This window comes from Salmo salar, chromosome ssa18 (assembly GCF_905237065.1).
Source record: "Salmo salar chromosome ssa18, Ssal_v3.1, whole genome shotgun sequence".
NCBI lineage: Eukaryota > Metazoa > Chordata > Actinopteri > Salmoniformes > Salmonidae > Salmo > Salmo salar.
The window spans coordinates 71,550,474-71,574,612 of NC_059459.1; the positions used below are offsets into that span (position 1 = coordinate 71,550,474).

The following is a 24,139-nucleotide window of genomic DNA, read 5'->3' on the forward strand; positions in this document are numbered from 1 at the left end:
GTGTACCTATTGGGGTGGTATGCAAATTGAAGTGGGTCTAGGGTAACAGGTGGGGGGGAGGTGATATGATCCTTGACTAGTCTCTCAAAGCACTTCATGATGACAGAAGTGAGAGCTACAGGGCGGTAGTCATTTAGCTCAGTTACCTTAGCTTTCTTGGGTACAGGAACAATGGTGGCCCTCTTGAAGCATGTGGGGACAGCAGACTGGGATAGGGATTGATTGAATATGTCCGTAAACACACCAGCCAGCTGGTCTGCGCATGCTCTGAGGACGTGGCTAGGGATGCCGTCTGGGCCAGCAGTCTTGCGAGGGTTAACACATTTAAATGTTTTACGATCACTCTATGGAAAGAGACTCTCACTAACACAATGGTGTTCTCTATACGACCCCCACAAGTGTCACGGGACTCGTCTGAATGTAACCGGTACCGGTAAAAAAATAAATAAATGGAAGTATGGATGTCGTTTTGCACCCACCCACTGAAAAAAGGGTTTGAATATGTGTCCAAAAAAGCTAAAATATTTCCTGAGCTTTATTTTATCTCCTAGATATAGGAAATACACTTCAAAACCTTATTCCTTAGGATTTATTTTTTGACTGTCTGTTTTGCCATTTATGCTATCAGTGCATTTCTATAGTAGTAAATGCCAAATTCAATATTTTATCAAATAATGTTTAAAATTTAAATATATTTTTTAATACTTACAGGGGTCCTAAAATTCTAAATGAAATTGCTAAATGATCATTGGTATGACCATCCTAAAACAATTCCATATGTTAGTTAAGGTAGGCTTAGACTTTTAAAGGTTAAGCTGCTACTGTATGAGTACAGAGGAAGGGTGTGTGGGGAAGTCAAAACATCTCGCGCCCATCCTGTTTGGGACAGTCCGTGTCCTGTGGTGCGCTTAGCTCACACACACAACACACACGCTGTGAAATGAAAACACGCACACACACACACACACACACACACACACACACACACACACACACACACACACACACACACACACACCCTTCATACACACAGACATCAAACATATGGTTAAGTTAACATCAAACAGGTGACCACCTGTTACACATTTAAGCACACACCTGTAGAAAAGAGAGACAGACAGACTGATGCATGTACACGCACACACACACACACACACACACATACCACATGGATGAACAATATGTTATTTTTTTTCGGTGTAATGGAATATGCAGCAGGAGGATTTATAATGTTAAAATATGTGTGTTTTAACATATTTTTTAAACATATGTGATAACATATTGACTGTGTGTGTTTCTCAGAGCACTAAAGGAGGCTCCCTCTGCCAAGAATCTGAAGCATGGCATATCATCACACATACTACTGGTGAGTTCTGTACAGAACACCGGAAGAATTATCACTGAATCATCACTGTGAATTATTGTAAAGTTGGTTTATGTGTAAATTAATCCCAAAAAGGATGGCTTGCCAACTAGCGATTTAACACGAAAATAAAATGTCATTCATTCGCTCTCCATACTCTCCAGCAATGAAGCGGTATGAGAACAAAGTGTTCGTCATTGCCTTGCATCATGTAATTCAATATCCAGATATGGAGTATGTTAAGGACTGCCACTCTGATGTCAAATAATACAAATAAAGTCCTTACCTTGTTGATCTCTAATGACATCACCTGACTCTCTCTCTCTCTCTCTCTCTCTCTCTCTCTCTCTCTCTGTCTCTCTCTCTCTCTCTCTCTCTCTCTCTCTCTCTCTCTCTCTCACAGAGAATGGATTCTCCTCCTGAGTGTGTGTTGGCTCTGTCCTATGAGCCGCCCCAGTCACCCCCTACACTACCATCTCTGGACCACAGTCCTCTGGCCTCCCTTCACTCTTGCTCCCAACTCTCCCCTTTACACAGCCTCCTGGACCTGCCTGTCCCCCTCAGTCCCACAGCCCTGTCCCACACCCCGACCTCCGACACCCCGGACACCACCCCCTACTCCCCCCTCTCCCCCTTCCCCCTCAATCACCACAATGAGGAAGAGGAGGATGAAGAGAGGCTGTCAGTCCCTCTGTCCCCCACCCCAGCCATTGCTCTCTTCCCGGGGGGTCTTCGGGAGGTGTGTAGCCCCTCTCTGGAGAGCTCTCCTCCGGCCACTCCGACATCGTCAGCCCCTCTCTCAGGGTTCGGGGCCCTGGAGCTGGCTCTGTCCTCCGGGCAGCAGGGTGCCACCTGTAGTGATGAGCTGGACCTCCAGCTCTTCCATAAGGACGGGGGGAGTCTGTCAGGATCAATTCCTGGGATGGTGGGTGTTTCTGGGGGTGTGGCCGGGCTCAAGTTCCCCTGCTTGGTGTGTGGGAAGAAGTTCCGCTTTCAGAGTATCCTGTCGCTCCACGCCCGCGCTCACAGTCTAGACAGGGACCGCCGCACCTCGGCTCTGTACCGGACCGGTACCGCGTCCGGTAGCATCATTGGGACGGGGTCCAAGCCACATCTCAAGACCCACCAGAACCACAAGGATGTCGGGCAGAACCACTACAGCCAGCTCCAGAGCCCCCCGCTGTCTGGATCTCTCACCCAGGGCCTTAGAGGGGAGGACAGGGACAGGGAAGCCCTAGAGGAGGCTCTGCAGATGGATCACCAGACCCTCCAGCAGTTCCTGATGGACGACAGCACACAGCTGACCCCTCTGCTGACCGAGGAGGTGCCCCTCTCTGTCTCCCTCACCTCCCCCTACTCCTCCTGCGGCCTGGGTGGTGTGGGTCCCACCATCTTGGATAAAGCTACCGCCGTCACAGCAGCAGCGCCCGCGTTCCGCTGCCACGCCTGCAAAGGTAAATTCCGCACCGCCTCGGAGCTGTCTCGCCACGTCCGGATCCTCCACAACCCATACAAGTGCACCCTGTGTCCCTTCTCTGCCAGCCAGGAAGAGCGCCTGTCCGCACACCTCCAGGACTGCCACCCCTCCCTGTCCTCCCTGTCCCTCTCCCCACCTGTGGACCTCCCCACCCTGCCCCCCTACACCCCCAGACACCCCCCTATTGTAACCACCACTACCATCATCGCCACCCCCATTCCAGACGCCCCCCTGCCCACCCCCACTATCACCCCAACCACAGCCCCGGGCCCAGGGGCATCCCCTCTGCCTGCCTTCTGCTGTGAGACATGCGGCCAGCGCTTTACCCAGTCCTGGTTCCTGAAGGGCCACATGAGGAAGCACAAGGACTCTCTGGACCATAAGTGTCAGGTCTGCGGCCGTGGCTTCAAGGAGCCCTGGTTCCTCAAGAACCACATGAAGGTGTGTGACCTAGTGTGTGTGTGTGTGCGTGTGTGTGTGTGTGTGTGTGTGTGTGTGTGTGTGTGTGTGTGTGTGTGTGTGTGTGTGTGTGTGTGTCAGCATATTCTGTAATAGCCAAACTATTGAAGATGTGTTGTGACTTTTAAACTTTGTTACAGGTGCACCTCAACAAGCTGGGCCTGAAGGCCGGTCTGGTGGGGCAGGTGGCCCCTGGCGCCGGGGCTGAACAAGGAGGGCCCAAAGGCTCAGTCACCAACCAGGGCCTCAACGCTCTCTACTCCAGCCTCCTGCTGGCTCGTGGTGGGGGCGGAGGTGGTGGTGGAGGGGGGAGAGGCGGACGAGGAAGGGGCGACCGGGACGGCGCCGGAGTCTCTAGTAAATCTGCCATCTTAGGCTACCTGGGGTTGCCTAGCGACGGCGGCGCCAGCTGCATGGAACGACTCCAGGCAGTGGCTCAGGTTGCAGAGATGGGGAATGGTAACGGGGGAGGAGGAAGAGGAGGAGGAGGTAGAGAGACAACAGATGGAGGAGACCAGATAGCCATGTGGCAGTTTGTAGCTCGTAGCCTGGTAGCAGCTCAACAGGCCCAGCAGCAGCAGCAGCACCGAGCCCCATCCAGGAGCACCGTGGTTGGGGAATCTGAGCAGGTCAGGGCCTACCTTGGAGGTCTGGATCCCCGGGAGGAGCCGCCGTCCTCCGGAGCCCCATGGGAGTGCCCCGACTGTGGGAAGCTGTTCCGGAGCCTGCAGCAGGTGGTGGCGCACGCCCGCGTCCACGTCCAGCGGCCCCAGAAGAGCCACGGTCACCCTCCACGCCACGCCGGGGGAGGAGAGGAGGATGGAGGGGGGAGCCGGGGTGCGGAAGGACGAGGAGGAGGGAGAGGAAGTAGTACTGAAAGAAGACAGGAGTCCAAACTTCAAAGTGGATCTCAGCATCAGCATCAACAAGCAGTCGTCGGAGGGTTCCACTCAGTGATGTCACAGTTCCAAGGTACGTTGACATGACTTCACCCCAACAAAACGTCTCCAATATGTCTTCCGTTTGTTTTACATTTTCATTACAGAAAAACAGGACACAAATAAAAAGCTTGTAGAAAGAGTGGGTGAGTGTAGATGCTAGCAACTCAATTAGCTATCAATATCACTCGCTAAATTTCTTCCATTGTCAAATCTCTGATCCGTCTTTCTTATTCTCCCTCCCTTCCTCTCCCTCCCTTTTTCTCCCTCTCTCTCTCCCACTCTATCCTCCATTCTTCCCTCTCTCACTCTCTCTTTCCCCCTCCCTTCTTCTCTTGCTCTCCCCCTCTTTCTTTCTCTCGCTCTTTCTCTCTCTCTCTCTCTCTCTCTCTCTCTCTCTCTTTCTCTGTCCTGTCCTCTCACTCTCTCCCTTCCCCGCCCTCCCCCCATCCTCTCCCTCCCTCTCTCTCTCTCCAGGAGAGAATGGTCTGTCTGGCTCTTCGTCAGGCTCTTCGGTGAGCTCTAGGGAACGTGTGCGAGGCACGGGGGTGAAAGACTGCCCCTATTGCAGTAAAGCTTTCCGCTCTTCCCATCACCTTAAAGTGCATCTGAGAGTTCACACAGGTGAGCCTGCCACTAGCCCCCCCCACCAACTCACCTAACAATGGCTGGATCTCAAATCAACCCCTAGTCCCTAAACCCTACACTCTAGGGCCTAGGACGCTTATGCGTATCTATCCAACCTAGGGCCTAGGCACTCCTGTAGATCTGAGATGATTGGATAAGATATAGTATAAGCGTTACGGTAATAACTTCATCTCACTTTCTGATTGGCTGTGTGGAAATGTCGCCATATCGCTTCCACCTGTTCAATGACATCTCAAAGTGGCTAGGAGGTAAGGGGCTAGACATCCATTTGGATTTCAGATAAATAATACCAACAATACAATCTACTCTAGCACACTAAACTTCAACTAACTTTAACTAACCCTAACCCTATATTGGGGACTTAACATCTAATTAACAGCAATACAACATTCATTAAATTCCTACTATTAAAGTTGCTGATTCTTAGACACAATCCTCTGCTCTGTCTGTTCATATTCATTTGGTAAATAATTATACTTCAGTAAATTGACACTAGCAGTATTTACTTTCAACACTTCCGTTTGAGTCTGATGGGGTATTACATGGAACATCCTCCTTGTCACTCTAGTAGGGACTCCTGAGTGGCGCAGCGGTTTAAGGCACTGCATCTCAGTGTAAGAGGTGTCACTGCAGTCCATGGGTTGAATCCAGGCTGCATCACATCTGGCCATGATCGGAAGTCCGATAAGGCGGCGCACAGTTGGCCCAGCGTCGCTGGGGTAGGCCGTCATTGAAAATAAGAATTTGTTCATAACTGACTTGCCTAGTTAAGTACAATTGAAGCCAGTCAGGGTTCTAGATTGTGATGGAGTACTGCCATCTGTTGTTTGAAATGTGTTACAACAAGCTCATTTAATACTTTAATAACCATATAGTTTCCTCTCATGTACTCTATTGGCTCTATTTTAATGAACCTAATGCAATGGTCAATCGAAGCGCTGGGCGGTAGCGCTATAGGTTCGGGGGTGTGTAAGAAATGTTTTTTCTATTTTCACAAGGACAATTAACGGCGCAGATGCTGGTGTTGCCGCGAAAGGGTTGGGTTTTTCATGAGAAAACAAGTTGTGGGTGTGTCGAAGCCTTGCCAATCAGAAAGTGTTCCATGGCTGAATATGTGGTTGCTTCAAGTTGTGTATTTACAGTCTTTTACATATTGACTTGGAATCAACTGTGATTCCAATGTTAGTCCATTATAGTTAGTTAAAAAGCTTACAGACAAAATTGCAACATGTAGACCTATCCCGTCTTTGGTAAATATGTTATTTTGAATCTGTTTGCAGTCCACATTGTTCTAAGTATTTGCATGGCTTCAATGTGGATATATATATATATTCAATATATAATTTGATTTACACAACATGCCTACCACTTTGAAGATGTCAAATATTTTTTATTGTGAAACACAAGAAATAATACAAAAAAACTAAAAACTTGAGCGTGCATAACTGTTCACCCCCCCAAAGTCAAAACTTTGTAGAGCCACCTATTGCAGCAATTACAGCTGCAAGTCTCTTGGGGTAAGTCTCTATAAACCTGGCACATCTAGCCACTGGTATTTCTGCCCATACTTCAAGGCAAAACTGCTCCAGCTCCTTCAAGTTGGATGGGTTTTGCTGGTGTACAGCAATCTTTAAGTCATACCACAGAATCTCAATTGGATTTTTTTAATTTATTCTTTCTTTATTTAACTAGGCAAGTAAGTTAAGAACAAATTCTTAGTTTCAATGACGGTCTAGGAACAGTGGGTTAACTGCCTTGTTCAGGGGCAGAACGAAAGATTTATACCTTGTCAGCTCGAGGATTCAATCTTGCAACCTTTCGGTTTATTAGTCCAACACTAACCACTAGGCTACTTGCCACCCCAAAGCCCAGATTGAGGTCTGGGCTTTGACTAGGCCATTCCAAGACGTTTAAATGTTTCCCCTTAAACCACTCGAGTGTTGCTTTAGTAGTATGCTTCAGGTCATTGTCATGCTGGAAGGTGAACCTCCGTCCCAGTCTCAAATCTCTGGAAGACTGAAACAGGTTTCCCTCAAGAATTTCCCTGTATTTAGCGTCATCCATCGTTCCTTCAATTCTGACCAGTTTCCTAGTCCCTGTCAATGAAAACCATCCCCACAGCATGATGCTGCCACCACCATGCTTCACTGTGGGGATGGTATTTTCGGGGTGATGAGAGGTGTTGGGTTTGCGCCAGACATTGCGTTTTCCTTGATTGACAAAAATTCTCAATTTTATTCTCATCTGACCAGAGTACCTCTTCCATATGTTTGGGAGTCTCCCACATGCCTTTTGGCAAACACCAAACATATTTGCTTATTTTTGTCTTTAAGCGATGGCTTTTTTCTGTCCACTTTTCCATAAAGTCCCGCTCTGTGGAGTGTTCCAAGGGGGATGAAGGTAAGCTAGTGTTTAAAGTGTTGGGCCTGTAACTGAAAGGTTGCTAGATCAAATCCCTGAGCTGACAAGTAAAAAATCTGCCGTTCTGCCCCTGAACAAGGCAGTTATCCCACTGTTCCTAGGCAGTCATTGTAAGTAAGATTTTGTTCTTATTAACTGACTTGCCTAGTTAAGTAAAGTTAAATGATAAATACATGTTTTTCCAAGTCAAAAGCTGGATAGGCTGCTTTTCCGCTGTCGAAATTCATGACATAACCAACAGCTTTTGGTTGGGCTTAAAATATCTCTACCAACCCTACCTGAAATTAGCACTTTGGATCATGTGTTTAAGGACACGCCTAAAATATTTCCTCTCATCTGAGAGCAAGAGTGCTGACATAAGACAGGTAAATTGTCAAACCTGGCGTTAGGGCTGGAAAATGCCAGTGTATCAGTTTTTACGTGACGAAATTGCAAACTAACGTACATTTGACACTACTGTCACCTTAACAGCAGCCAAAAATAGTGCCCTACAGCAGAGATCCGGGCCTCAAGGTCCGCAGAATTGTTGTTTTTCTTTTCTCTGTGGAAAGAAACAGACTGTCCATAGTGAAGTTTGGGCAAATGCCAGATGGGCTGCTCCATCTTTAGTTCAGTGGTCTTCTCTAAATGTGGGTTTTTGAGCAGAATTATAATTATACAAAGGTTACTATCCATCTACTGACATTCCTCCATTGTACCATTGCCCTGATAACCACAACTTGTTTATGTATCTCTTTCAGGGGAGAGACCGTATAAATGTCCCCACTGTGACTACGCTGGCACCCAGTCAGGCTCTCTAAAGTACCACCTCCAGAGGCACCACAGAGAACAGAGGAACACCATGGGAGCCTCTTCATCCACTGCCTCCTCCCCAGGCCTCACCACCGCCTCCCTGGGCAGAGGGGGAGCTCCACAGGGGGAGGGGAGGGAGGGGATGACCAAGCAGCGCCGGCCCCAGAGCCTCAACCACAGCTCGGCCACCAGAGGCCCGGCGGAGACGCCTTCCTCCAGGCACAATCAGCACCAGCCCTGGATCCTGGGCCTCCCCGAGCAGAGAGACAGGGAACACGCGAAGGCCATGGCGGGACTGAGAGAGGCAGATCTGGAGAGCCAGTACCGGTATCTGTCCGGGGTGATGGGGGCTTTGTACCAGGGAGGGATGGAGGGAGGGTGGACAGGGGAGTCACCAACCTCCACCCCCACCCCAACCCCACCAAAGGCGCCCAAAGTGTCCCGCCGCAAACCGCTCACCACCAGCCGTATGGTGCCAGCTAATGGGAGGGAGCGGAAGGGAGGGGGGTCAGCTCCTCGGGGTTCCCAGGAGGGAGGGTTGTTGTCCCAGCCCCTGGACCTCTCCCGCCGCCCCTCCCCTGGGCTCGGAGGTCTGGAGGAGGATGGAGTACCAGGAGGAGGTGGAGGAGCAGGGGATACCCTCAACCAGTGCCTGTTCTGTCCCTTCCGCACCTCCTCAGCCGAGCTCATGGCCATGCACCTCCAAGTCAACCACACCAGCAAGTCCAGGCGTAAGAGGAGGGCCCTCCATCCCCAGCGCCCTGGGTGACCACAGGCCCCAGAGGCCTCCCCAACCCCGGGTCGACCCCAACCCCAACCCCCTGGCCCTGTGGAGGTAAGAGATGCTTTTAGTAGACACTCTTATCCAGAGCAACTTATAATCAGTGCATAGGAAAAAACACAGTCCGCAAGTAGACTCTTCTGCTTATGACGTGTATGACATGGGTAACACTTCCTAAAGTTGATCCTGTCCTATCCTAGGTATCTGAGCGAGGCCGAAGACCGGGCCCCCCTGGAGGAGTGGGCCTCATCCAGGATGGAGAGGGAGAGGGGGTGGAGAACGGCCTCACACCAGAGGAAGGGGACCTCGAGGGTAGCTACGACCACCACCACCCCCAGGCTTCTAACCGGGCCTCCACCACAATCAGGAACACACAGAGTGGCCTCGCCAGTAGTAGGAAGGATGAGGAAGAGGAGGAAGAAGAGGAAGGGGAGGAAGAAGAAGAGGAGGATTTGGAAGGGGAGAGCAGTAGTCCTGGGGATTCTCCTAGAGAGCATGGGATGAGGATGTCTCTCACCATGTCACCTACCCTCGGCTCTGACCGTCTAACCAGAGGGGAGGAAGGAGTGATGGGGGACTAAACAACAACAACAATGTCATCCTGCAGAGAGAAGGGAAAAAGCGGTTCAACTAGACAGGAAGGAAGTTGTTTGGGGGTCATAGGTTGGAGGTCAAGTTCATATCACCTCTTTTACATAGTTCAAGGTCATTGTCAAGGTCACGACCCCTGACCCTTGACTTTCAAGGCCACGGACTGAGAACCATGTCCATGGAGAGGGTCATGTAAACAACAGCTCACACACCTCCTTAGGAACCCCTTTTAAACATCCTCCATTTTTATCTCTCTTCTTTTAATATTTACATCCCGGGAGTTCAGTGCAGTCCTCTCAATTTTCTCAACCAACCACAACCCCCCTTGTACAAACACACAGTACAGTGTAGGACTTTTGAGGCCTTCTCTTCTATATTTCAACATTTCCTGTTTTCCATTCCATCTCCTACCAAGAGGGCTAATTGTGATGATTTGATCGAGATTGTCCTCTTGCTGCTGTGATTCTTAATATTAGTATGTGAGCAAAATGAAACTGTGACATTCTACTATTCCAGAGAACACAAAAAGGATTTTAGCAGACCTTATACTTCATGTTTTGAGAATAATAATACTTATAAGTGTAACATTGTTGATTAGTTATACAACCCACCGCTGTGAATGGAGGAAATCTTCAGCAGAAAAAGTGTCAAAATAAGCCAAACTTCATCACAACTGCCGTTTAAATAAGATACGACTTCTTGACACTTTCAAGGTCATATTATGGTCTGTTCAAGAGCACCGATTTCTGGAACCGCGGTTCAACCGGAACCATTCAAGCCGTCAACTCAAGCTAAGCTATCCAGCTGTCTGCAACAACAACAAAAAACACAACAGGAGCAACTTTTTAACAGACAACTATTGACATGACAATGATCAAGGACAAGATGATCCTGGACCCTGTTGTCACTGCCTCTCATTGGTCGGATGGCTGTTCCGAGGTCACCATGGGAACAGAGGAGCAGTTTGTCATTTCCTGTTTTCCCCTCAGTTTAGTGCCTGTCTATGTATGCTATGTCGTCAAGGGAGATCTACAGTATAGACCAGTGTTTCTGGGCTCTTATAGAACAATGATATCTGAGTATACAGTATAAAGCTAAAGTATATATGTTTAAAAAATGGTTCTAGGGTATTGTGAATAGAAAGCTGTAGTGGTATACAAAGTGGTGTGGATCTGTCTCTCGTTACAAGAGACCGATAGCATCTCTCTGTGGCTTCTGTGAAAAGAAAAAGATAAAGCACTTAGTTGATGATGATGAAACAATAGATATACATATGAATCAACAGAGGTCAAGGTGAAAGGTCAAGAAGTGAAAATGTAGGTGAAAGGTCAGAGGTCAGTGTTTACAGCAGAAATGCCAGCGTGTTCAGTGTCTGACATGGGATAACGGTTATTTCTTACATTGTCGTGGTGACCAACTGACCACTGAACAAACAGAAGACTGTTTTGGGGGACACGGGACCGACAGACAGACAGATGGACGGTGCATCCCGAACACAGTCAGCTGACACGTCTGGTCAGGTGACCAAGGCTCCACGACCGTGTCACACTTTCATTTCATTCTTTTTACCAGAAAAAGAAAAAAAAAACAAGGGGGAGGAAAAATGGAGGAGAGAAAAGAGTAAGTTCCCTCACAGAGCAGGGGACTGAAGCTGAGAAAGGAAACTGTTGTACTCTTGGGGTACGCCGTCTTTTAGATGACTAGATTCATTTCTTTTTAAGAGAAGAAGAAGAACAATAGAAAAGAGTAAGCATTAAAAAAAACTAACAAATCAATAGATACATTCCGGTAGAATGTGTGTGTAGCTTTTGTAAAGACAAGAAGATAAGAAAAAAAATAAGAACAAAATCCCTTTGTTTATTTTCATTTCAAGAAGAGAAGCTTACAGAGAAGGTTATGAATATAGGTAATAATAATAAATATAAGGCTTGTTGTTGTGAGGAAAACACTAGTTGGAATGTCTGTCTATCAGGGTTGGGGTCAATTCCATTTCAATTCCAGTCAATTCAGAAAGTCAACCCAATTCCAATTCCAAATTTTCCCCATTGAAGAGAATTGGAATTTCAGTGTACTTCCTGAATTGACTGGAATTTAAATGGAATTGACCCCAACCCAGCTGTCTATAAAGAGCACTGTGCAAGGTTTATAATTTCCCAAAGTAGTCATTTTTATTTTGACTTTATCTATAGACCAAACCTATATCTTATGAAAATATGATGAGTCACATTCTGTTGGAGTAAAAAGCTGCCGTTTCCATCCCCTCGCCCCGATCAATCAATCAATCAATCAATCAATCAATCAATCAATCAATAATCCAATCAAAACTTTATTCTCATGTTATTATTAAGTGCTTGTATGAGATTCAAGTTTACATCACAAAATATAATTTGATATAAAAATATGAACCTATACCTAGTATCACATACCATAGCCATGGTATTGTCTTAGAGCATCATACCACACACAGTTCTGCACACAGTGAACATGCAAATATCTGGGAATACATTTTTTTTAAATCCCTACTTATGATTGTAAACATCACTAAACTATTTGATTGGATAAGTCCTGCCTTCTCGCCCTCTTTGCCCATTGGTTGACGGCGAGAGCCTGGGATTGGAACCGCAGCCTTACTTTTGGTTTATGTGCATTATGTGTTTTACTTCTATCCTCATTAGAGCGCCTTATATGAGTTTAGAAGTTCCCTAAGTGGTGTTTCCTTAAAGACAGGCTACATCCATAACAGCACCCTATTCCCTATATAGTCCGTTACTTTTGACCAGGACCATTGAGCCCCGGTCAAAACTAGTGCTATGCACCCTGGTCGAAAGTAGTGTACTATTTAGGGAATAGAGTGCCCATTTGGATGTAGACTGTAGTGTCAAAGCCACCGTGCCTTCTGTGTCAAGCACTTCCTGGATTTGGTATTTTGTAAGCTCACCAAAAGCACTTAGCCCACATCTCTCTCTCTCTCTTTCTCTCTCTCTCTCATCCTCTTTGTGACCTTCCAATTTTGTTCTGTCCACTCCCTCCCCCCTTTCAATCCCTTTATCCTTTCATGTCTGTGTGCATGTCTCTCTCTCTTTTCTTCCTCTCTTCCGTAACCTGTTACTCTCTCTCTCTCTTCTCTACCTCCCTTCCGTAACCTCTCTTTCTTTTCGTCCTCGCCTCTGTAACCTGTCACTCTCTCTTCTCTACCTCCCTTCCGTGACCTCTTTCTTTTCTTCCACTCTTTCACAACCTGTCACTCTCTCTTCTTCCTCTCTTCTGTAACCTGTCACTCTCTCTCTCTGTGGCACCATTAGAAGGTGATGATGTGTACTATCTGGTATTGAGGCCTTTTATTCTTAGATTCGTATTGTCAGTTTGTGTGATGTCCGTACGTTTGTTTGACATTTGATGCCTGATGAGATGGAGTAACATGATGAGATGGAGTCTTCTTATAATTATTATTATTATTGCTTTGGCATTATTATGGAGAAGAAAGAAAGAAAAAAAGAAAAACATGTGTTGTTTAATGTTGTACAGAACATTATAGCACTAGAGATGTTGTGTTTTTAAAAAGAGAGCGTAAACCCAAGTGCTAGTCCCGCCCACTCCTCCCTCCCATTGGCAGATAGGACAAGTGCCCTGCCAACAATAGGAGAAGTGACCTAAAGGTAACTGACTTGCCCTCAAACTGACAAACATGTTCGATCCAATGAATATAATCTACATCGTACTCTTAAATTGCCCACAGAATATATCATATTTTTATTTAAATGCTTTAACCAGGCAAGTCAGTTAAGAACAAATTCTTATTTACAATGACGGCCTACCCCAGCGACGCTGGGCCAATTGTGCGCCGCCCTATGGTACTCCCAATCACGGCCAGTTGTAATACAGCCTGGAATCAAACCAAGGTCTGTAGTGACGCCTCTAGCACTGAGATGCAGTGTCTTAGACCACTGCGCCAATTTGGAGCACTATATATAATGTGATAATATGAATGTCCCAGACAGGCAACAGGCAATCTTAAATATTTCCTCAATTGCTTTTTGCACTGAAAAATCTCCCTGAAACATGCTTGAAATCTTTTAATTGGTGCCTAGCTACACTCACCGGACAGTTTATTAGGCACACCTATCTAGCACCCCCTTTTCCTCAAGAACAGCCTAAATTCTTGTGTCATTCTACAAGGTGTCGGAAACATTCCACAGGAGATTGGTCCATGCTGACACGATGGCATCACGCAGTTGCTGCAGATTGGACGGCGGTACAGCCTGTTCCTTCTCATCCCAAATATGCTCTATTGGGTTGAGGTCTGGGGACTGCGCAGGCCACTCAAGTACAACTCACTGTCATGTTCCAGGCAATGTTTTTCCACTCCTCAATTGTCCAGAGTTGGTGATCGCGTGATCACTGGAGCCGCTTCTTCTTGTTTTTAGCTGATAGGAGTGGAACCCGGTGTGGTCGTCTGCTGCAGTAGCCCATCTGTGACAAGGATCAACGAGTTGTGCATTCTGAGATGCTGTTCTGCACACCACTGTTGTAGTGCGTCGTTATTTGTCTGTTTTTGGCCCACCTGTTAGTTTGCATGATTCTTGCCATTTTCCTTCAACCTCTCATCAACGAGCTGTTTTCACCCACAGGACTGCCGCTGGCTAGATGTTTTTTATCTGTAGCACCATTCTCAGTAAACCCTGCACACCGTCATGCTCGAGAAGCCCTGGACGGCAGCCGTTTCTGAGATACTGGATCTGGCACAGACGATCATACCATGTTCAAAGTTGCTTAGGTCACTCGTTTTGCCCATTCTAACGTTCAATCGAACAGTAACTAAATGCCTTGGTGCCTGTCTGCCTGCTTTATACAACAAGCCATAGGCATGTGACTCACTGTCTGTAGGAGCGATCCATTTTCGTGAATGTGGTGGTGTACCTAATAAACTGTCCGTCCACAATAGTGTATATTGTTGACCCTTAATTTCGTAGTTGGTTTGTTCGAAGAAAAAAACGATGGTGGTGTGTGAGGGCATCTTATAGCGATGGGTTGTGTCCCAAATGGCACCATATTCCCTATTAAATGCCCTGCTTTTGACCATTGCCATAGGGCTCTGGTCCAAAGCAGTGCACTATAGGGTGCCATTTGGTCCAATACCACTGTCTGTTGGAGAGGTGGAGGGAAGTGCTGGGTTTGGGCTCTTGTGTAGATGACTGCCATTGCAGTGAGGGAAAAATGTACCTAACATAGTAGTAACTAATAATATGAGTTTGTGGACAGATTTAAAAAAAAAAAAAAAAAACATTAGAGATGAATAAACGCAAAGAAAAACAAGGTTTGACAACTTCTTTTTGTGAGTCCTGTGTCACTCTCTAATGCTCTCTTACAGTGTTTTTATTTCAAGGTCAGTACCCGAGAAGGATTGCAGGGGGACAGAGGTAAAGAAAAAGACAGGACACTCCATAGGAAAGAAAGAAACCTTGGGAAGAACCAGGGCCCTGTATCCACAAAACCTCTCAGAGTCGGAGCGCTGATCTAGGATCAGTTCTTCCCTTTGGATCATAATGAATAATCGATATTATATGTATCACACGCAGGATATGAACCTGGGTTCAACACTAGTTTTGATATTCGTAGGCGGGGTTACCTCATCACATTACCATGACCGAATCAAGTGTGCTACATAAGAAGAGATCCTAGATCAGCACTCCTACTCTCAGATGCTTTCAATTATAATTATATGTAGGGTTACAACATAAGATTAAAGCTGCAAGCAGCATTGCCGGGGTTCAGCTGTGTGCCCAATGTGCCACCATTAGGACAAGTTGGACACATTGCCCTGGTAAGAGTTACTTCTGTACTACTTAACATGCTTGCCAAATATCAGAAGTCAAATCAAACTGATCATGCAATATTATTAGCTTTTTATGTATTTTGGACCATTTTCAATGATGTTGACTACTTTAAACATCTTCTCCAGAACCGCTGGACTGATTGCAACCAAATTTGCTATATAGCATCTATGAATTTGGTATATAGCATCACCATTTTCCAAAACTCTAGCTGAATAAGTATGGCCGCTATGAGCCAATGAGGTTGAATAAATGGTTTTACCTGTCCAACAGCACCACAATGTGGACAAACTCAACCATATTTTACAGGTTAGCTAGACTATCCTTGAACATGTGTGCCAAAGTTCATCACTTTGAGTCAAACAGATCAAGAGATATAAGAATGTGCCCGTTATAGCGCCACCATGTGGTCAATATGAATGTGCTGAGCTATGTTCACTCTTCACAGTGTTTGGAACATGTGTACCACGTTTCGTTACAATACAATTATCTGTGACTGATTTAAATGCATTTATGTGACAAACCACGCCCACGTGAATGTTTATTGGTCCGTTGCAGCCATGTTGTTTGATGTACTAGCCTGGGTTATAGTGTGTTTACAGACCTTGGTCCATAGATGCCATATATCAAGTTTTGCAAAGATCGGTCATTCGGTGCCAGAGTAGCGTTTGAAGTGTTTTTGACAACATTCAAAATGATGGCGAATCCATCACTTTATGGGTTCTTGAGGCAAATTTGTTCAATGTGAGGAAACAGTCCCATGGACAAAATTTCATGACTCTGTCAAACGGGGTGCAGAGGCTGATCTTTCAAAGTTTGCATTTTTTATTGCTTGTTAAAGCGACACCATGTGGCCAATTGGCATGATATTGCATGAGAGAGTGTGGCCCTTGGGACTTTACCATGTTGCTAAATTGCACAATCCTGGGCCTTTTCATCTCACTGGAATTTGCTTTTTTTCCCACCGAAACGTCAGAAAAAGAAACATATTAATAACAATAATGAACTGGACCGCTGGACCGATCTGAACCAAATTCGGCATACAGCATCTAAAAAATATATAGCGTCAAAAACACTATTTTCCTAAACTCTAGCTGAAACAATATGGCCGCTATGGAATAATGAGCTTGCATGAATAACAATAGTGAACGGCAACAAATACAACAGGGTTTCACCAGCTTTGCTGCTGAACCCCTAATTAACACACAAGATTAAAACTTGATGGGACTTCACCATGCCTTCACTAAAGGGTTACGACATCCATGTGACTATACACTGTTGAACCATCATAGTGCAGTGTGCCATGATAAATGATGTTATCATATGAGCGTGTCTATTCATACTGGCCTATAACTGTGTTGGAGTACCGGAGGACATCAAGATCAGTCAGTACATTAGAGGCAATTTTTTTCAAATTGGCACTCCACCCTTCACCTCTCGACAACTTGGCAACATCCCAAATGGCACCATATTCCCTAATTTGTGCACTACTTTTGAACAGGGCTCATGGGGCTATTGTCTATAACACTATATAGTGCCATTTGGCATGCAACCCTTGACTGTAAAAATAGACGGTGGAGCTCTATCGTCGTCTACTGGGTATAACAGGCACATCTAGATTCACAGGTATCATGAATGTGATTCTGTGACTGGAGGGAGTATGAATGTGATTATGATAGAGGGGGGCCACTCTGTTTTCCTGGCTGATACAATTCAAAAATCGTAAGGAAAATGTGTGGTTCCCATTCCTCTGAGGGGAACGATAGCACAATGTAGGTCTCATGGTCACGTACCCACACATTTTCCTGACATATAGGATGAACAGAAACTATATATCACTGTCTGTCATTAAATATGATACGACGATTGATGATGTCATGTCGGCCTATTTTGAGATCTATCATAGCGCATGCACCATTCATCAAATATGACGCATTTTTGGAGTTCGTCTCAATGGTGTAATTTTTACATTACAATCTGATTAAACTTCTCTAGTTTCAATTGTTTTGTTAGAAATGTTACTTTATCTATTCCTAAGTGATTTATTAAAAGATTCATGTCCAGGAGTAAGCGTCAGCGCTTCACCGCTCAGTTGGCACAAGGGCAAGTCTCCAGTGAGTGGGTGAGAGCGCTCTTGAGTGGGCGAGCAAGAAAGAGTAGAGGGAGAGAGGGTGGGGGGAGGCAGAGAGGTACAGAGGATTCTGACGTTCTCTGTTGCACAAAACCGCACTGCTTGCTCTGACTGCACTATCCATGCTGCTGTATCCTAGACTGTCTGCTTGAGACGGAGTCAGTTTACCGTTTAGCCCAATGAAACGTTGTGCTGCTCCACTCTACACCCGTCCCCGACTTTTCTGTATTTGGCCCATCCTTTTAGTTTCTCTTTAAAAACCTTTGATCGACTGAAGTGTTTTTCCAAGGAAAGAGACCGTTGAAACTGCCAGTATAACCGGCTATAAAAACGTGAAGAAGTCACTTGTTTGAAGAACTCTCTCCCTACTGCACGTACTCAACATGAGCGAGGTAGGTGTGCAGATCAACTCTATCTGTTTCTAACAGTTGGAGTCGCAGTTGTTGTTAGGCTATATTAATGAGGTGATTATTATTATTCCGCCGTTATTGTACTGATTGGGCTAAAGGCTATACGCTATGAGAATGCACAATATAACTCCCATGTGTTATATAATCCGCACCATTCAGTAAATCCCATGGTTATGCTTGGATGGAAATTATAGCAATTTGTTTTATTCACTTTAACATGGGGACGTATTCATTTTTACCCTGCTCACATAACTGTCTATCTGATTATCTTTAAGATGATGCCACCACGACACACCGCACCTCCACCCCATGGCCGCAACCCGTGCAAGGTGCGGTAAAAACATTTTTGAAAGTCTCGTTTTCAGAGCGCAGCTCTGTCTCCATCTTCTTGCGACTATTGGTTGGCTCCGGTCCCAAATCAAACGGGCACTGTACCGAGAGCGCGAGGCGAGAATCACTGGACGTCCGCTCACAAATACCTGGCTGTTACCGGCTCTACGTTGTAGACCACCGAGGCCTGCATCGCCGATGGGCATTGTGAACAGCCGTTCAAGCCCAGTGATGGGTGGCAAAAGTCCCTTCCGCAGCCGGTGTGAATTGTCACGCAGATGTCAGACACACCTGTTTCTCTGGAATAGAGATGATTTTATTACGATGCATCTGGGCTATATGGCTACGCGGTCTATCATGGACTTAAATCATGATGTAGCACGTCCCTTTATTTTCTAATTTATCAAATAAACTTTAGTCTTCACGGTTTAGCCTACCTGTTTTGTCTCTACCCATTTTGTCTCTGGTATCCATTTATTAAGAAATGGACATTTCACGTAAATGTAACTTGCCATTTGACTATTCAAAATGTTATTATTAGGCCTACAGTAATCGAGACTAAATTGGACATCTGTTGTAATGTTTCAGACTCATAAGTGGCACCCTATTCCCAGGGCTCATAGGACTGGAATAGGGTGCCAATGGGCGTTGATCGAAAGTAGTGCACTAAATAGGGAATACCATTTGGGACGTAACCAAATATTATAGTTCTATGCCAAGATTGCATTGGTTCTTGGTGAATCTGTTTTTTCACTTTTAGTCAATGGTTTATATAGGATCATATACTGTATGTTCACCTAATAGATTTTTTTCACCTTTATTTAACTAGGCAAGTCAGTTAAGAACAAAGTCTTATTTTCAATGACAGCATAGTCATTTTTTTTTTTTTTACATTTTAGTCATTTAGCAGACACTCTTATCCAGAGCAACTTACAGTAGTGAATGCATACATTTTCATACATTTTTTTTCTGTGCTGGCCCCCCATGGGAATTGAACCCACAACCCTGGCGTTGCAAACACCATGCTCTACCAACTGAGCTACAGGGAAGGCTAAGGGTCTGAACAAGGTTTAATTGCCTTGTTCAGAGGCAGAACAACAGAACAACAGATTTTTACCTTGGGGATTTGATGTTGCAACCTTTTGGGTACTAGTACAACACTCTAACCACTAGGCTACCTGCCACCACATAATTCAGGGTTCAAATGTTCTTTAACTACAATTATTAATATCGTTCAAAGTTTGCCTACAACTTATTAGGAGCCATAATCACAATACTTATTAGTGACACCATTAATCGGTTTTGCCTTTTCGATTATAATGAATAATATTATACAGAACAAAAATATAAATGCATCATGCAAAAACTTCCTTGATTTTACTGAGTTACAGTTCATATAAGGAAATCAGTCACTTGAAATAAATTCATTAGGCCCTAATCTATGGATTTCACATGACTGAGATATGCGTCTGTTGGTCACAGATACCTTTTTAAAAAATGAGCCTCAAAATGGGCCTCAGGATCTCATCACGGTATTTTTGTGCATTCAAATTGCCACCGATAAAACGCAACTGTGTTTATTGTCTGTAGTTTATACCTGTCCATACCATAACCCCACCGACACTATGGAGCACAACATAGACATCAGCAAACTGCTCGCCTACACAAGGCCATACATGTGGTTTGCGGTCATGAGACCATTTGGATGTACTGACAAATTCTCTGAAATGACATTGGAGGTGGCTTATGGTAGAGAAATGAACATTCAATGCTCTGGCAACAGCTCTGTTGGACATTCCAATTGCATGCTCTCTCCAAACACATCTGTGGCATTGTGTTGTGCACGAACTGCACATTTTAGAGTATCCTTTTATTGTCCCAGCACAAGGAGCACCTGTGTAATGATCATGCTGTTTAATCAGCTTCTTGAAATGCCACACCTGTCAGGTGGATGGATTATCTTGGCAACAGAGAAATGCTCACAAACAGGGTTGTAAACAAATTTGTGCAGATCATTTGAGAGAAATTAGCTTTTTGTGTGTATGGAAAATGTATTGGATGTTCTATTTCAGCTCATGAAGCATGGGACCCAAACTTTACATGTTCTTTTTATATTTGTGTTCAGTGTATATGGACAGGGGGAGGGATCTGAACCTAGACCAGCACTCCTACTCTGATTCACTTTGTGAGTACGGGCCCTACACTGCAGTCGCACTGTTAGCTATCTTACTCGGTGCTACTTGGTGCTCTTGTGGTTGTGTTGGAAAAATAGAGTGGACAGATGGCTCTTCTATTTGCCTCCGTTTCGTGACCCCCCTGTCGGCTTTATCTTTTTTCAAATCTACTTTCCACCCAAGGTTGACGTGTTTTGTGGTGTTCCTGCTATTCTTCATCCCTTTAGTAAAACCACACAATATTCCCCTTAGCAACAGCGCGAGAACATACTGTACAGCCAGGGTATTAAAACTCGTGCGCACATATCCGGCAGCGCCAATATGCGCGGCACATTTGCAAGCCTCTGAAGACAAGAGTTGAGTAGCATGCAATGAAACGAGTTGCCTTATGTAAGTCATGTTTGGCGCCAGAATTGACACAGCTGCTTGTTTTGAAGTCTTTCCTTTCATTTTGTACTTGTCGCCTCTCTTGTCAAGTTCAGAAGCGTTGGAATTTGTGACTGATTATTTATTCTTAAAATATCAAATTAAATAGACTAGGCTGATAGATTTAAGAAGTTACATTTGCGCAACTGTCGCAAGTGCCTGCAGGCAGCCTACACAAGCACACATGCTTGCAATTAACAGTTAGCAGGTTTCCTCTTCACTAAACACGTTCTATTTTAGTCATGTGGGGCTAATTAGCAGGTCTTAATTGCAGCGCGAGGCCAATCCTCCAGCCACTGAGGCAAAAAGTGAAAACCCCCTCCATCTCTCAACCTATCCCACCTTATCTCTCTGCCTTCCTGACTCTATCTCTCTCCCTCTCCTCTTCTTGACTGGGATGTTAGAATATTATTGGCTTTTCGCTCGGTCTCCTCTCCTCCTCCTCCTCCTTTTCCCCCTCTCCTCGACAGGGAGATAATCACTTTATTTCTGTCTATAAATAAAGACATTTTACTGCTGAGGAGGGTAGTTCCTCTCTCTCGCCACTCCCGTGGACCCGATGCAGTTTTAAGCCTCCCTGTAGGCTTATACACTACTATTCAAAGATTTGGGGTCACTTAGAAATGTCCTTGTTTTTTTAAAGAAAAACACATTATTTTCCATTTAAATAACATGAAATTGATCAGAAATACAGTGTAGACATTGTTAATGTTGTAAATTTGTATTCATTTTTAGTTTAGTAGGCAAGTCAGTTAAGAACAAATTCTTATTTTCAATGACGTTCAGGGGCAGAACGACAGATTTGTACTTTGTCAGCTCGGGGATTCAATCTTGCAACCTTTCTGTTACTAGTCCAACGCTCTAACCACTAGGCTACGCTGGAAACAGCTGATTTTTTTTATGGAATATCTACATAGGCGTACAAAGGCCCATTATCAACAACCATCACTCCTGTGTGGGACATTGTGTTCGCTAATACAAGTTTATCATTTTAAAAGGCTAATTGATCATTAGAAAACCCTTTTGCAATTATGTTAGCACAGCTGAAAACTGTTGTTCAGATTAAAGAAGCAATAAAACTGGCCTTCTTTAGACTAGTTGGATAACTCCATGGAGAACAAGAGCACCTCCTCCCAGCTGCCCACTGTTCTGAGGCTAGGTAACATGGTCACCACCGATAAATCCATGATATTCAAACATTTCAATAAGCATTGCTCTACGGCTGACCATGCTTTCCTCCTGGCTACCCCAACCCCGGCCAACAGCTCCGCCCCCCCCTATGCTACTTGCCCGAGCATCCCCAGCTTCTCCTTCACGCAAATCCAGATAGCAGATGTTCTGAAAGATCTGCAAAACCTGGACCCGTACAAATCAGCTGGGCTAGACAATCTGGACCCTCTCTTTCTAAAACTATCCGCCACCATTGTTGCCACCCCTATTACCAGTCTGTTCAAACTTTCGTATCGTCCGAGATCCCTAAAGATTGGAAAGCTGCCGCGGTCATCCCCCTCTTCAAAGGGGGTGACACTCTAGACCCAAACTGTTATAGACCTATATCCATCCTGCCCTGCCTCTCTAAAGTCTTCGAAAGCCAAGTTAATAAACAGATCACTGACCATTTCTAATCCCACCGTACCTTCTCCGCTGTGCAATTCGGTTTCCGAGCTGGTCACGGGTGCACATCAGCCACGCTCAAGGTACTAAACAATATCAAGACTCAATAGCCTTGGTTTTTCAAATGACTGCCTCGCCTGGTTCACCAACTACTTTGCAGACAGAGTTCAGTGTGTCAAATCGGAGGGCCTGTTGTCCGGACATCTGGCAGTTTCTATGGGGGTACCACAGGGTTCAATTCTCGGACCGACTCTTTTCTCTGTATATATCAATGATGTCGCTCTTGCTGCTGGTGATTCTCTGATCCACCTCTACGCAGACGGCACCATTCTGTATACATCTGGCCCTTCTTTGGACACTGTGTTAACTAACCTCCAAATGAGCTTCAATGCCATACAACACTCCTTCCATGGCCTCCAACTGCTCTTAAACGCTAGTAAAACCAAATGCATGCTTTTCAACCGCTCGCTTCCCGCACACGCCCCCCCCCGAATAGCATCACTACCCTGGACGGTTCTGACCTAGAATATGTGGACAACTACAAATACCTAGGTGTCTGACTAAACTGTAAACTCTCCTTCCAGACTCATATTAAACATCTCCAATCCAAAATCAAATCTAGAATCGGCTTTCTATTTCGCAAACAAAGCCTCCTTCACTCACGTCGCCAAACTTACCCTAGTAAAACTGACTATCCTACCGATCCTCGACTTCGGCGATGTCATCTACAAAATAGCTTCCAATACTCTACTCAGCAAACTGGATGCAGTCTATCACAGTGCCATCCGTTTTGTTACCAAAGCCCCTTATACCACCCACCACTGCGACCTGTATGCTCTAGTCGGCTGGCCCTCGCTACATATGCGTCGCCAGACCCACTGGCTCCAGGTCATCTATAAATCTATGCTAGGTAAAGCTCCGCCTTATCTCAGCTCACTGGTCACGATAACAACACCCACCCATAGCACGTGCTATATATCTCACTGGTCATCCCCAAAGCCAACACCTGCTTTGTCCGCCTTTCTTTCCAGTTCTCTGCTGCCAGTGACTGGAACGAATTGCAAAAATCGCTGAAGCTGGACACTTCTATTTCCCTCACTAACTTTAAACATCAGCTATCTGGGCAGCTAACCGATCACTGCAGCTGTACATAGTCCATCTGTAAATAGCCCACCCAATCTACCTACCTCATCCCCATATTGTTTTTATTTACTTTTCTGCTCTTTTGCACACCAGTATCTCTACTTGCACGTCATCATCTGCTCATTTATCACTTCAGTGTTAATCTGCTAAATTGTAATTACTTTGCTACTATGGCCTATTTATTGCCTACCTCCTCACGCCATTTGCACACACTGTATATAGACTTTCTTTTTTTCTATTGTGTTATTGACTGTACGCTTGTTTATTCCATGTGTAACTCTGTGTTATTGTTTGTGTCACACTGCTTTGCTTTATCTTGGCCAGGTCACAGTTGTAAATGAGAACTTGTTCTCAACTAGCTTACCTGGTTAAATAAAGGTGAAATATTTTTATTTTTTAAATTAAAATAGTTCCGTATCTGGAGCATCAGCATTTGTGGGTTCGATTACAGGCTCAAAAGGGCCAGAAACAAAGACCTTTCTTCTGAATCTCGTCAGTCTATTCTTGTTCTGAGAAATGAAGGCTATTCCATGTGAGAAATTGCCAAGAAACTGAAGATCTCGTACGATGCTGTGTACTACTCCCTTCACAGAACAGCACAAACTGGCTC

At 45.2% G+C, this 24,139-nt stretch overlaps 2 protein-coding genes across 8 annotated transcripts in view; both read left to right on the top strand.

Moving 5' to 3' along the window:
- Nucleotides 1-14,785, top strand: part of LOC106577970 (zinc finger protein 219) — a 76,503-nt gene extending 61,718 nt beyond the window's left edge. For 5 of the 6 annotated variants that reach the window (XM_014156469.2, XM_014156470.2, XM_014156471.2 and 2 more), the window contains 6 exons: nucleotides 1,303-1,366; nucleotides 1,767-3,281; nucleotides 3,440-4,271; nucleotides 4,715-4,861; nucleotides 8,047-8,933; nucleotides 9,080-14,785. In XM_014156469.2, the coding sequence (XP_014011944.2) occupies nucleotides 1,770-3,281; nucleotides 3,440-4,271; nucleotides 4,715-4,861; nucleotides 8,047-8,867 (3,312 nt within the window). In that variant the 5' untranslated portion in view covers nucleotides 1,303-1,366; nucleotides 1,767-1,769 and the 3' untranslated portion in view covers nucleotides 8,868-8,933; nucleotides 9,080-14,785. The remainder of the gene's footprint in view (nucleotides 1-1,302; nucleotides 1,367-1,766; nucleotides 3,282-3,439; nucleotides 4,272-4,714; nucleotides 4,862-8,046; nucleotides 8,934-9,079) is intronic. The other variant, XM_045701451.1, reaches the window with a different exon arrangement.
- A 2,631-nt stretch (nucleotides 14,786-17,416) lies between these two features.
- Nucleotides 17,417-24,139, top strand: part of pcp4l1 (Purkinje cell protein 4 like 1) — a 23,710-nt gene continuing 16,987 nt past the window's right edge. Inside the window, exons 1-2 of one of the 2 annotated variants that reach the window (XM_014156465.2) lie at nucleotides 17,417-17,824; nucleotides 18,118-18,171. In XM_014156465.2, coding sequence (XP_014011940.1) covers nucleotides 17,816-17,824; nucleotides 18,118-18,171 — 63 coding nt within the window. In that variant the 5' untranslated portion in view covers nucleotides 17,417-17,815. The remainder of the gene's footprint in view (nucleotides 17,825-18,117; nucleotides 18,172-24,139) is intronic. The other variant, XR_001322250.2, reaches the window with a different exon arrangement.